Source organism: Amia ocellicauda, chromosome 6 (genome assembly GCF_036373705.1).
Source record: "Amia ocellicauda isolate fAmiCal2 chromosome 6, fAmiCal2.hap1, whole genome shotgun sequence".
Classification (NCBI taxonomy): domain Eukaryota; kingdom Metazoa; phylum Chordata; class Actinopteri; order Amiiformes; family Amiidae; genus Amia; species Amia ocellicauda.
In genome coordinates, this window is record NC_089855.1 from 31405571 (window position 1) to 31420714 (window position 15144).

At 39.5% G+C, this 15144-nt stretch overlaps 1 protein-coding gene across 3 annotated transcripts; it reads right to left on the minus strand.

The window, feature by feature from the left end:
* Nucleotides 1-209: 209 nt before the first annotated feature.
* LOC136751350 (uncharacterized) lies at nt 210-13794 on the minus strand. 3 transcript variants are annotated; one of them, XM_066706899.1, is made up of 5 exons: nt 13427-13794; nt 11424-11443; nt 10468-10499; nt 2087-2139; nt 210-1733 (listed from the first exon to the last, which is right to left on the minus strand). In XM_066706899.1, the coding sequence occupies exons 1-5, from the start codon at nt 13450-13452 to the stop codon at nt 1604-1606; spliced, it is 261 nt and encodes an 86-aa protein (XP_066562996.1). In that variant the 5' UTR covers nt 13453-13794; the 3' UTR covers nt 210-1603. The 3 variants fall into 3 exon arrangements, with proteins under 3 accessions (XP_066562996.1, XP_066562995.1, XP_066562997.1); XM_066706898.1 differs by having other exon boundaries at nt 2075-2139; XM_066706900.1 differs by lacking the exon at nt 2087-2139 and having other exon boundaries at nt 13427-13782.
* Nucleotides 13795-15144: the final 1350 nt, after the last annotated feature.

The window sequence follows — 15144 nt, forward strand, 5'->3', positions numbered from 1 at the left end:
CATTGCTATTTTTAATGTACTTTACCAAACGTGGAAGTAAGGCTTCTTAGAATTTCTTCATAAGTATCTCTGCCTTATGACAGATACTCTGTCTTTAAATGCACAAATGCAGGGCATAGTTAAGCTGATGCAGACTGGTATAAAGGCATTTAGAAGGTCAACCAAGTACTTTATATAAAAGCAGAAATAAAAAATACACACTAATTAGCTTCAGACAAATGTTTGTATTGAATGTCTACCCTCACATTTTAAACATATTGATAATGCTTATGACCATATCTCACATGCTATATTTTATTTAGATAACAAAATAATGTATTTTAAATAAAGGCAACGGTCTTTTTAAGACGTATTTACAGATATTTTGTCTCAGATATGTGGAGTGTCAAATGTTTAGTTTTTTTACAGTATATTCACAACAGATTACATTACCTATACAGAAGCCTTCCCAGGTTTTGGGCAATAGATTTTTGGTCAACATTAAAAAATAGTTCAGCAAATGTTAGCAAAGGACAGGACAGGCCTTCATAAATAACTCTGTTCCTGCCACAGAGCTGTACAAGAAGATCATTTTAAAAATGGCCAAAGAACACACATAAACACAAAAAAAATCCACTTTTGATTAAGTAAAGCAACACAACTGATAAACAAAGGACAATGGCTACAGCTTTGCGAATTACTCACAAATACGAACTCCAACCTTGAACAATTGACTTCTAAATAAACCCAGCAGTTATTGTTTTCCCTTTTTCCTCACTGTTGAGGAGTTTGTCTCAGTAATTGTAAATGTCAGGGAAAGAAGCAGTATGTCTTGTAAGGGCAGTGAAAATGGAAATTAAAAAAGAAAAAACAAACTCCTTTATTTTCAGAAAGAGACATTAAGTGATTGCTGAGATAGGTACTTAATCAGTCAGTCAATCATATCTCAGACATTTGTAGAAAAAATAATGTAAGTCATTTGACCTTAAAAGGCAGTTTGTCCCTTTGTTCCCTTCAGGTCAGCATGAAGTCTATATTGGCAGTTGTTGCACAAACAGTAACCATGTCTGAGAATTTAGACATGTTTTGCAATAGAGGGATTGGGATTTTTAATCGCAGTATTCACACTGCACAAGCCTTTTTGAGAAGGTGATGAATTTTGGTCTTTGTGGTGGCCATGAAACTGAATGTCATTCGATGTCACTTTGGAGGTGCTGTGGCAGTGCAGTCTCTTTTAACATGACACGGCATTTTGAACAGGAAGTTGTGCCACATCTCACATGCCCAGCACAGAACCCTGACTGCAATCACCCCAAGAACCTACAGACCTGCTGCACATCAACTCCTTCACAATTGTGAATTGAGAAGGACAAGGTATGAATGTACATTTATGATCTGTATACTATTTCAAAGGTTGAGTGAAGTGAGCTGTGGTCAATGCAGGTGCTGCCAGATGACAGGATGGTAGGACATACCACACAATTACTCCAATGACCTGCTTATTTGATAACAAATGCATAATGGAACATAAAGAGGAAACGGATGCCTTAAAAGTCACCAAACTTACAAAACAGTTAATTCATGAGAACATAGTCGTCATTACAGTCTTCTTTACTGGAGAACTTCAGCTCTGATGGTATGATGACTGTGGCGTATTCAACATCATCACTGGAATCCATAATTGTTGCACTACACCCCTTATTCCCGTGGTCGATGGTAGCATAAAGCACGTCCTCTTTGTTCGACTTTCCTTCCTGAATTAGGGAAAGATTGGAAAAAGATAGATATGTAAAATAGAAAGACTGCACTGCTTCACATGACAAAAGGCCGATTTGTACTTGACTAAGAGTCACTAGATTAGCAGGTGACTTCTAAATATTTACTATTTTGTTTCACCCCAGAGAGTTGTTTTTGTTTCTTTTCTCTCAGTGCTTCCCTCAGTGCTTCAACTGGCTTTGGGATCTTTTACATGTTGTTCAATAGCTCTGCAAATCATTAAAAACTAACCAACTGGTTGCTGTCAGCAAGATATTAGATCTTTGCTATTGACCATTTTGACTGCTGTGTGAATTGCACAAGATTCAAATTACAGTACATGAGAAAATACCACAATGTCATCCTTTTTTCAGTCTGTAGCTGTGACACACGACTTCTCGTAGCCTGGAAGTGGGAAACCAGCAGACATTTTAGTTCATATACCGTCCATACAGACATTTATGTCACAGATTTTTTTTTATTCGATAAAATATTAGACAGCAGATTAAGTAATACAAGATACAAAAGCAGTGAATGTGAGCAAGCAGCTTTGAGATAAAATATAAAATGGGCTACAGCTGTTTCGCATGACTTCTGTGGTGAGCATTAGAGCTGCGTGTGGTTTCAGTCAGGCTCCTCACATAGCTCTGAGCTCAAGCAGCAACTACAGCCTTGCAGAGCATTCAAAACAGAAAGGGAAACACACTCTGCTGCAGGGGTACCCTCAACATTAATAAGAAACAGGTCTGCCTGTCACAGGACTGTTTCGTAAAGGCTTTGCATTGTAAGAGCTTCAGTACACAATCTTTAGATGTCGCAATCGGTATGGTGTTTCTGTATAGAAGCCTCACACACCAGAGTGCTTCTGGATTGTGGTGGCAAACCAATCATGCATTGAGCATGTCCATGCCCTCATTGATATCAATGACCTTCAACAAAATTCCTGCTCTGGGGCCGGATTAAATCAATTTTTTTACCCATTCCCTAATAGCAAACTACAAACCTGTACAACATAGCAGTTATATTTATGATTAGAAGAAAGTGTCATCTTACTAAAAATGAAGCCACAACTAACTGACTGTAGTTCTGATACAAATTCAATGAGAATTGAATACAGGTAACACTTTTGATGCATTATGGTGTGTACTGATAACATTTTCTTTCCCTCCATCCGATGAATAATGTAATGAGTAATGTTAATATATTTTATGCCCAATAAATCATGATCATGTATTATTATTATTATTATTATTATTATTATTATTAGTAGTAGTAGTAGTAGTAGTAGTAGTAGTAGTAGTAGTAGTAGTAGTAGTAGTAGTATTAACCTTTTAAAGTTCCTAATGATTTTAAACTTAAAATGTTTCTTTTGTTTCTAATCATGATTGACCTTCAATGTAACACAATTAGATGGCTTGCTTTATATCCATACAGTAGACAGATATAACTTACTGATAATGATGCCTGGCATCACTGGCATCTATGAAGGCCTATTGCAAATGAACTCTTGACCAACAACACTGAATAAATTGATAGGTTTTGCAAATGCAACCCCGGTTATCTGAAAAAGGAAGCACTGCCCAAGGGGGAGGGGTTTCTGCACACTTCCATAGGAACCCGATTGAAACCATCACTCTATCAAAGCTGCCATTGGCTCCTGCGAACGTCACTCAGAACAGGTCCCTTTCTACTTCCTATTCTATAAAACGTGATGTCTGCACAGGTCCGTCCTCTTTTGCCAGGAGCTAGGACTCCTGCGCGACCTTGCAACCCTTGGTGACTCACTGAAACACAACATAATACACAGCCGGCTAGTCAACATAGTAGCCAAGCTGAACAACAACAATATGTATCGTGTGGCAGCAGGAACATTCATGCTGCCTCCGTGCAGCACAGGAGCATCCTACTCAACTGAACAGTACAGAGCGGAGAGCTCCACTGTGCTGACAACTTAAAATGTCGTACAAATGAACTATATACACCACGGGGTGCAGGAACCAACTCATGCACCACTCGAGGAACACAGGAGCAATTGATGCCAGCAGCTTAGAGCAGCCAACGCAGGGCAACATAGCTCTACAAATTAACCACAAGAGCCCACTCAAGTGCTTACTGCTGAGGACAGCAGCAGCGGACTCTTGCTCTATGGTACACAGCCAGTGCGGGCCACAGACCTGCTGACCAAGGAACTGTGTACACAGCGAGGCAGCGAACAACTCGAGTGCCATCAGCTGGGAACAGTGGCAGTGAGTTCCATTCTACACAGGCTAGAGCGGAGCCACAGTCCTGCTGTTCACACACACACACACACACACACACACACACACACACACACACACACACACATATACACTCACCTAAAGGATTATTAGGAACACCTGTTCAATTTCTCATTAATGCAATTATCTAACCAACCAATCACATGGCAGTTGCTTCAATGCATTTAGGGGTGTGGTCCTGGTCAAGACAATCTCCTGAACTCCAAACTGAATGTCTGAATGGGAAAGAAAGGTGATTTAAGCAATTTTGAGCGTGGCATGGTTGTTGGTGCCAGACGGGCCGGTCTGAGTATTTCACAATCTGCTCAGTTACTGGGATTTTCACGCACAACCATTTCTAGGGTTTACAAAGAATGGTGTGAAAAGGGAAAAACATCCAGTATGCGGCAGTCCTGTGGGGGCGAAAATGCCTTGTTGATGCTAGAGGTCAGAGGAGAATGGGCCGACTGATTCAAGCTGATAGAAGAGCAACTTTGACTGAAATAACCACTCGTTACAACCGAGGTATGCAGCAAAGCATTTGTGAAGCCACAACACGTACAACCTTGAGGCGGATGGGCTACAACAGCACAAGACCCCACCGGGTACCACTCATCTCCACTACAAATAGGAAAAAGAGGCTACAATTTGCACAAGCTCACCAAAATTGGACAGTTGAAGACTGGAAAAATGTTGCCTGGTCTGATGAGTCTCGATTTCTGTTGAGACATTCAGATGGTAGAGTCAGAATTTGGCGTACACAGAATGAGAACATGGATCCATCATGCCTTGTTACCACTGTGCAGGCTGGTGGTGGTGGTGTAATGGTGTGGGGGATGTTTTCTTGGCACACTTTAGGCCCCTTAGTGCCAATTGGGCATCATTTAAATGCCACAGCCTACCTGAGCATTGTTTCTGACCATGTCCATCCCTTTATGACCACCATGTACCCATCCTCTGATGGCTACTTCCAGCAGGATAATGCACCATGTCAAAGGTCGAATCATTTCAAATTGGTTTCTTGAACATGACAATGAGTTCACTGTACTAAACTGGCCCCCACAGTCACCAGATCTCAACCCAATAGAGCATCTTTGGGATGTGGTGGAACTGGAGCTTCATGCCCTGGATGTGCATCCCACAAATCTCCATCAACTGCAAAATGCTATCCTATCAATATGGGCCAACATTTCTAAAGAATGCTTTCAGCACCTTGTTGAATCAATGCCACGTAGAATTAAGGCAGTTCTGAAGGCGAAAGGGGGTCAAATACAGTATTAGTATGGTGTTCCTAATAATCCTTTAGGTGAGTGTATATATGTATATACACTCACCTAAAGGATTATTAGGAACACCATAGTTGATGGAGATTTGTGGGATGCACATCCAGGGCACGAAGATCCCGTTCCACCACATCCCAAAGATGCTCTATTGGGTTGAGATCTGGTGACTGTGGGGGCCAGTTTAGTATAGTGAACTCATAGTCATGTTCAAGAAACCAATTTGAAATGATTCGACCTTTGTGACATGGTGCATTATCCTGCTGGAAGTAGCCATCAGAGGATGGGTACATGGTGGTCATAAAGGGATGGACATGGTCAGAAACAATGCTCAGGTAGGCTGTGGCATTTAAATGATGCCCAATTGCCACTAAGGGGCCTAAAATGTGCCAAGAAAACATCCCCCACACCATTACACCACCACCACCAGCCTGCACAGTGGTAACAAGGCATGATGGATCCATGTTCTCATTCTGTTTAAGCCAAATTCTGACTCTACCATCTGAATGTCTCAAGAGAAATCGAGACTCATCAGACCAGGCAACATTTTTCCAGTCTTCAACTGTCCAATTTTGGTGAGCTTGTGCAAATTGTAGCCTCTTTTTCCTATTTGTAGTGGAGATGAGTGGTACCCGGTGGGGTCTTGTGCTGTTGTAGCCCATCCGCCTCAAGGTTGTACGTGTTGTGGCTTCACAAATGCTTTGCTGCATACCTCGGTTGTAACGAGTGGTTATTTCAGTCAAAGTTGCTCTTCTATCAGCTTGAATCAGTCGGCCCATTCTCCTCTGACCTCTAGCATCAACAAGGCATTTTCGCCCCCACAGGACTGCCGCATACTGGATGTTTTTCCCTTTTCACACCATTCTTTGTAAACCCTAGAAATGGTTGTGCGTGAAAATCCCAGTAACTGAGCAGATTGTGAAATACTCAGACCGGCCCGTCTGGCACCAACAACCATGCCACGCTCAAAATTGCTTAAATCACCTTTCTTTCCCATTCAGACATTCAGTTTGGAGTTCAGGAGATTGTCTTGACCAGGACCACACCCCTAAATGCATTGAAGCAACTGCCATGTGATTGGTTGGTTAGATAATTGCATTAATGAGAAATTGAACAGGTGTTCCTAATAATCCTTTAGGTGAGTGTGTATATATATATATATATATATATAAAACAAAACAAAAAGTTATATCTTGAACATTTAAGAGTTCTCTTTTGCATTCTGAAAGCAGCAAGTTGGAAGAGTATGCACAAAAAACTAAATTACTTCTCTTCAAATTTAGATTTTACAAAACCAATAAATCTAAGACTTAAATCAAGAGAATGATGATTTCTCAAAAAAAATATATTAATTTACAGTTTCAACAATATGCTAAACAAACATCAATGAAATACCTGGGAAAGGAAATCAAGAGCCAGAGCCCGTGGGCTACTGGGGCTCGACTGCAGCCAACACCGTGTTCCCAATGGAAGGGACTGGTCCCGTCACGTCCAACCTGTAGAACTGGGCAAATGCAAGCGGCGAGGCCCAAGCTGCAGCCGCACAAATGTCTGCCAAGGGAGCAACTTGAAAAATAGCCCATGATGTGGCAACACCTCGAGTTGAGTTGGTCACCAGGTGTTCAGGCACCGTGGTCCCAGTGGACTTGTAGGCCATGGTAATGGTGTCCACAGTCCAATGCAAGAGGTGCTGCTTGAAAGCACCTGACCCTGTGTCCATGCTCCATAAGACACAAACAGAGCGCCGAATGTCCTTAGTGCGTTCCAAATAGCACCTGAGGGCCCCCACAGGGCAGAGCAGGTGAAGCCGACTCTCTTGCTCTGAAGCGAAGGGAGGAGGATGAAAAGCCATCAACTCAATAGGCCTGTTGATATGAAATGGAGAGAGCACTTTCGGGAGGAACGCAGGGTTAGGCCGTAGTGTGACCCTGGAGCCATCTCCCGCAAAACGGACACACAATGGGTGTATGGACAGGGCGTGTAACTCTAATTGCCAGTACAAACGCAGTCTTAAGTGACACCAGCTTCAACTCAGCTGAGTTCAGTGGCTCAAATGGGGCTTGGTACTACATCAAGGCGCCATGCAGGCAGTGAAGGGGTGCGAGGAGGCTGTATCTATAGAGCTCCCTTCAGAAACTGTGCAGCCAGGAAATGAGACCAGGACGTTGGTATGGAGGGCCTGTGCGGGCTCCATCCACTTGCCTTGGACACCATGTCCATCGCAGACTGCTCCCCAACCATGTTTGGAGGCGTCTGTCATCATGACTGATCAGTGGTAGACTGGCCCCAGGGGCACACCGAGGGTCAAATTTTGAGGCACTCCAGCATGCCTTCCAGTGACTGTGACTCAGCGTGATCGATCATGGCTTGGGCTTGAGAGACCTGAACCACCACTGCAGCGGCCTCAATTGGAGGAGGCCGAGGGGTAGGGTCTGTGATGCAGCTGCTAGGAGGCCCAGCAACCTCTGGCAAAGGGACACCCTGACACAAGCTCTCAGTCGGAAAAGGAAGAGACACGCGTGTATGGAGGCAACTCTCTCTGGCGTGAGCGTGGCGAGCATGGCAACAAAACTGTGCCTGCTGAGTTGGCATCAGGCGGCTCTTCTCTCGATCGAGTGCACACCATGGGTGGATGTGTTTGAAACTGTAGGGAGTAGCCAACTGATATTATTTGCAGCACCCAAGAGTCTTGAGTCAAGGGTCTTGGGTGCGGAGTTACCAATTTGAGAGTTGCTGGGGGGTGTAAGGGTGGGCCAGAGGCTACCATAGGCTGCCAGGGGCCAGGGTGGCAAGCCTGTGGGGGGCACCTGCCTGCCAGAAAGAAGAATTGATGCTGTTTTGAAGGCAAAGGGTGGTCACACCAAATATGGATTTGATTTAAATTTTTCTTCTGTTCACTCACTTTGCATTTAGTTAATTGATATTATACATACATACATACATACATATACATAAGCATTCTTTAGAAATGTTGGCCCATATTGATAGGATAGCATCTTGCAGTTGATGGAGATTTGTGGGATGCACATCCAAGGCACGAAGCTCCCGTTCCATCACATGCTCTATTGGGTTGAGATCTGGTGACTGTGGGGGCCAGTTTCGTACAGTGAACTCATTGCCATGTCCAAGAAACCAATTTGAAATGATTCGACCTTTGTGACATGGTGCATTATTCTGCTGGAAGTAGCCATCAGAGGATGGGTACATGGTGGTCATAAAGGGATGGACATGGTCAGAAACAATGCTCAGGTAGGCCGTGGCATTTAAACGATGCCCAATTGGCACTAAGGGACCTAAAGTGTGCCAAGAAAACATCCCCCACACCATTACACCACCACCACCAGCCTGCACAGTGGTAACAAGGCATGATGGATCCATGTTCTCATTCTGTTTACGCCAAATTCTGACTCTACCATCTGAATGTCTCAACAGAAATCGAGACTCATCAGACCAGGCAACATTTTTCCAGTCTTCAACTGTCCAATTTTGGTGAGCTTGTGCAAATTGTAGCCTCTTTTTCCTATTTGTAGTGGAGATGAGTGGTACCCGGTGGGGTCTTGTGCTGTTGTAGCCCATCCGCCTCAAGGTTGTATGTGTTGTGGCTTCACAAATGCTTTGCTGCATACCTCGGTTGTAACGAGTGGTTATTTCAGTCAAAGTTGCTCTTCTATCAGCTTGAATCAGTCGGCCCATTCTCCTCTGACCTCTAGCATCAACAAGGCATTTTCGCCCACAGGACTGCCACATACTGGATGTTTTTCCCTTTTCACACCATTCTTTGTAAACCCTAGAAATGGTTGTGCGTGAAAATCCCAGTAACTGAGCAGATTGTGAAATACTCAGACCAGCCCGTGTGGCACCAACAACCATGCCACGCTCAAAATTGCTTAAATCACCTTTCTTTCCCATTCAGACATTCAGTTTGGAGTTCAGGAGATTGTCTTGACCAGGACCACACCCCTAAATGCATTGAAGCAACTGCCATGTGATTGGTTGGTCAGATAATTGCATTAATGAGAAATTGAACAGGTGTTCCTAATAATCCTTTAGGTGAATGTATATATATATATATATATATATATATATATATATATATATATATATAATATCAATTATAATAGATATAATATCAATTAACTAAAATGCTGTAGAGTAAGAATGCTTTCAAAAATAGACATGTTAATAGATTATATTTTTATATATATATACAAATATAATCTATTAACATGTCTATTTTTGAAAGCATTCTTACTTTACAGCATTTTTTCACAGCTGCCTAAAACTTTTGCACAGTACAGTACATATAAGTTGGACCATGTAGAGGTCTGCCTGTTGATACGTTTTCAAAGCTTCTTTTCAAAACTTTTTTTGTAATGCAAATTAAGCCAAATTTAAACAAAGTTAGACCCACACAACTATAGAGAACAAGAAACATACTTGACAGCATTTTTTATAGACCCAACAACCAACTACAAAAGCACCCCCACCCCACCAACAAACTTTGGCTTTTCTTTCGCATTTAAAAAAATGCATATATATATATATATATATATATAGGGGAATCTTTGAAAGCTACGTGTGTACAAGGCACGTTTGTAAAAATGTGAATAGTAAGCTTAGGGATGTATGTTTCTGAACCAGCTACCTACCCCCGCCCGCCACTGCTGTTAAACAAATTTATGTCAGCAAGTTAGCAGGAGATAAAATCTACTGATAAGTAGACCACCCTGTAAACAAACAATTACTGCAATGTTTGCTTTGTGAAATTATGCCAATTCTAGCACACAATAAAATTTCAGCCGATGCATTTCACAATTGACAACTCTGTCATTGGGGGGTTTGATCTATATGTTCAAATGTACATCACATAGAGCCTAGCATAAGTATGCATGCATGTATTACACACACAATTCTGCTCCCTTAAAACCACAAGTAAATGCAGATAATTTTGGCAGTGGTATCCATTGCTCATTTTCCTGTCACAGTATAGTTGTTCTATAAAATGCCCTGTTGCTTAATAGTTCATATTTTAATTACATTGTATTATTATTATTATTATTATTATTATTATTATTATTATTATTATTATTATTATTATTATTATTTAACCATATTCACACCTTCTCACATGTAGGGGGAAATATTTATATTTATTTATTAAGTTTGTATTTGGCCTGGGCATTAGTTGCACTTACATTGTTCTGATCGTCACTGTCCGTCCCTTCTCCTGTACAACAAGAAAGAAACAAATTCAGACTTTTATTATTATTATTATTATTATTATTATTATTATTATTACTATCTTCAACATGTGTATGCATTTGCCACATAAGTCTCTGTTGCTGAAACTGTTGACGGTACATTTGTAGTCATGGACAAAGTATTCATCCATTGACAACAGTGTCTCCTGGAAATGGGACCCCATGCTCTCAGGTTATAGATATATCTAGTCCGTGGTCAGATAATTGGCTCAGTTGTGTAAATGAGGGCCTATTTGGGCTGAAACACAGAACAACCTGACACTTTTCAGGACCAGGAATCTTATTGTTATTGTGAATATGACATCGCCAGATATTTGATATCAAGCAAGTCTGTATTGCCGTTTCAGAATTTAGGTTTTTATTTTGGGCATACAGCTGCTGCAAACACTAAAAAACAGCTAATTTTGTAGTAAAATGATGTACAAATGTGAACATCTTCATGTGTTCAGCTGTTAAACTTTACATGCATGCTTTGTTCCTCAGCAGCATGCCTCTGTGATTGACAGCAAGAAACTCCTTTCCTGATGCAACCGTTCAGGGTTTTGGAGTACACAGTGCAGTCAAATAATGCCACAGGCAGCCCTATGTACGCCCTGGATATGTGGTCTGAGGTGTCTATTACAGTTGCAAACGTTTGTATAGCACAGTAACCAACCCTTTAGCCCTAAGTCTCACTCTTATGTGGCCTTCCTTTCCTATAAACATTTGTTTTTAATTTTGAATAGCTTTACACGGAAATGTAAAAGACCTATAACTGTAAACTTGTCTGTCACTTAACCACGCGCTAAGATTTAAATATCTTCACTGAAATTTAATTCAGTAGCTAGTTTAGCACCACAAACACATCAAGTGACAATTATATTTAAGGTAGTGGCTCCAAAAAACATTACCTGTTTTGTATCTTCTGTGCCTGGAAAAAAACAACAACAAAAAAAACAATAGTGAGTTTGTTTTACCATGATTTGCAATGCAGAACAAATGTTTATTTAAGTATTTTCTGCTATCTTTTGCAATATTTGCCTGGAGTGGAATGATCATATCTAAAATTATAGTTAAATGTGTTAGTTGCACCATTTATTTGCAGTAAAAAAATACTTTGTGTTACATATCACACTACAAATTATATATTATTAATTACTACAGATTCGTAGATAATAAACTCCATATAACTGATCCTCTTGAAGCCACCATGGAATTAATATTGCCCATATTTTATCTTTAATAGGATGGGAAATGAGCCTCTCACTCTGTAGGCAATAGAGCTTTTCTGAAATCTACAGTCATTACAGTGAAATTACAGTCAGAATTAAATCCTCCTGTAGATTTATTATCATAAAGGCTTAGACCAAGGGCCAGATTAAATCAAAGCTTTGACCCACCTGCTAATAGAAAAAGTACAGTTCTGTAGTTTTCTATTAGTGGGTGTGTAAAAGTTTTAATTTTATCTGGCCCCAAGTCAAAAACACTGCCCTACTTGCAAATAGGACATTTTGAGATGTTATGCCATAGTCAAGGACAAAAGTATTTGTACAGTAAAAAAAGAGACAATTAAATTGATTTGCATAATAAAGATTCAATTTTACACTAAGAAAGACTGATGTCATGCTGTGACAAACATAGTTGCACAATCAGTGTAGTTCATATGAAGATTTTTATGAAATCCCATTATATATTTCAGCATTCATTGAATCTTCACCAATACAGAAGCTGGCAGTGCTTTAAAAAACAAAGTGATGCTACCATGACTATGATTAACATTGAGCATGTGAAACTTTCCTTCAGATTAATCGTCAAACATGTTGTATTCATGTTGTCTTGAAGTGTTTGCTCATTAATGTATTACCTGTTATCTTTTCCATATACCTCAAAAAGATTCTTCTTTCAGATTTTGCAATCATCTTTTCATCATGCACCATGTTTAAACTACATTGATTGCTCATTGTTAAAGTAGGGAATTGTATTTTTATAGTAGTGTAATTTCATGCATGATGGGATGTAATAATGCATAATGCATAAAGCCCTCTACTTTCATTAATATATTTCAACTCACAAATAAGAAAAGACAGAAATGGTGTACTTTGTAGGTTTCCTAATAGTTTTTGACTGCTGCCAATTGATTTGTCCACAATGACACGAACTTCAGTGAGTTTAATGACCTTAGCATCTCAAATCCACTGAGATTCACTGTAAAACAACTGCTACAGTCGCAATTGTGCTTTTGTTAACTGGAAACAGGCAAATTGAACTGTATAGAAATAAATCTGTACATTATGTCTAGAAAAACACACAATGAGGCAGATACTGCAAATGGTTGACAACTATAGTCATAATAGTAACTTTGTGTTAAGGTTCTACATATCAGTGTTTTAGAATAGCTTAATAATTAGATTATAGAAAGCGGAATATAGATTATTACAAAGCAGTAATATATCACTTTCAAATGACTACAGCAAAATAAAATATCTGTTGCAAGGGTAAAGTGTTACTGCAGCTTCATAATTAATCATAATACAACATGTTGTGCTTCAATATAAAGTTTTGTGAAGACCTTTTTTTTAAAAAAAAAGACATGGAACAAATAATGAAAATATCAAACTATCAAACTGCTATCAGTGAAATGTGGCGGTTCTTTTACTTGTCAAATGAAAGGGAACATATCTTAAAGTATGAGGAGTTATTACATACTTGTATCTGTACATATATAAGTAAATGTATATAAAATGAATACATGTATATAAAATGAATCTGACAATTCACAAACAGACTCAAAGCTGTCATATTGATATAGAAGGTACAGTATATAACATATGCAGAACTATACAGAGAACTAGAAAAGGAATTAACTCAGTAGGATCTTACATCTGTAAGTGAATGAGTAAAAGAGACCACTGACCTTTTCCTGGAGTTGCAGTTTCCCATAACTCAGACTGCATTCACATGCCAAGCGCTGGTTCGCAGGAATGGAGGACACAGACAGATCATCGACCTGAAGAGAGTTCAGGCCCACTTTCATTAGAGAGCTAACCTGGCTGATTGACAGCGGGCTACACCAGGAGGGCTCCTCTAGCACGAACGGATGTGAAAGATAAATAGCAAATGTACTGTTACTTCCTGTACGTGTTGAACTGCTGTTAGCTCTGAGCGCTGAGCTCACCCGGATCTCTGCCAGCTTCACTAGCACCCAAATACACCACAGCAAATTCAAACACCTCTGGGATTGTGAAGTCAGACGCAAGTCAGTTTAATTACAGCTACATCTCTCCTCAGTGATAACAGTGTGTACCAAATTCACACTGAAATAGAGATATAGGCTATGGGATAAAGGTGGGATTTTACACACCCACTGTTGTAGAGCGTGTTTTGGAAGTGTAGGGAAATATTAATTTGCATCTATGCAAGAGGAAAACCTAGGAAAAAAAAAAAAAACAAGAGCATTGTTTTCGAAGCAGTTGAGATGTATGAAATAAAGAAAAAATAAACAGTACAAAATGTGTTTAATTACACCACAGCTCTACCATCATTGGCATCTGTGCGTTTACTGATTTTTATTTTTATTTTTACTACATCTTTTAGGTAAAGCAGATGAAAGTTCATATATATATATGTATGTTTGTGAAATGTATTTGTTTTTTTACCAAAAAAAAAGCCAAATATAATGTGGCTTTTAGTAAAAAGTAAAAAAACTAAAAAATGCATATTTTATGTTTGAGGTTAAAAAACCAACATGTTTCAACCAGACAATGGTTGTCCTCAGTGAGAAGTAACTGACATCTAATTAAAAAAAACTGATATATTGTTTTGAAGTCAACACACCACTTTTGTATGACTGAGCGCAAGTGATAATACTATGAACTAAATATATATGTAATATATATGTTTTACTTTGCATGGTTTCACGGTTGTCAGATTTAAATGTATTTCATTGTTTTGCATAGTTTCTTCAATGATAATGTGGTTATTTATCCAGGTATACCCCTCCTCCTGTCTCCTCTAGCTAGCAAATATTTTAACTAATTGTCTAATTGAATAATTGGGAACAGCCTTTTGCTCTGGTAGAAAACTTTTTTGGAGTGAGTGTGTGTGAGAGATGCAGTGCAAGAGTGAGGGAAATGGGGAGGAATCCAAATGAAGAGAAAAAAGACTAAGGAGATATTAAATTAGAACATATTGCTGGTAATATTAAGGAGAAATTAGGTATTTGAAATAAACATACAACAAAAAGGTTAGAGAGTATGCTTTCTCCTGCATTCCACTTGTGTGTGATTGTGAGTGTAAGGTTGTTCAATTTTTGGACTTTTCCCTGAATATATTTTAATTATTTATTTTTATTTATTTGAATATTATCATTGATACTGGAAGCATCTGCCTCTTTCAAATGTTTACTTCTGTGCCTATTTAACTGATTTAAAGCACCTGTGGGGTGTATTATAGAAGGGAATTAAAGGGACCCTGACCACCCAAGCAAATCAACAGATCAAAAACCCATAATGTGTATATAAATACAAATGTACAGATTTATCTGATATGCCTAAGATATCAAACACAAAAACCCAGTTACAAGAAATCTCTGGACAAACTGACTCTCAAATATATATATACACTCACCTAAAG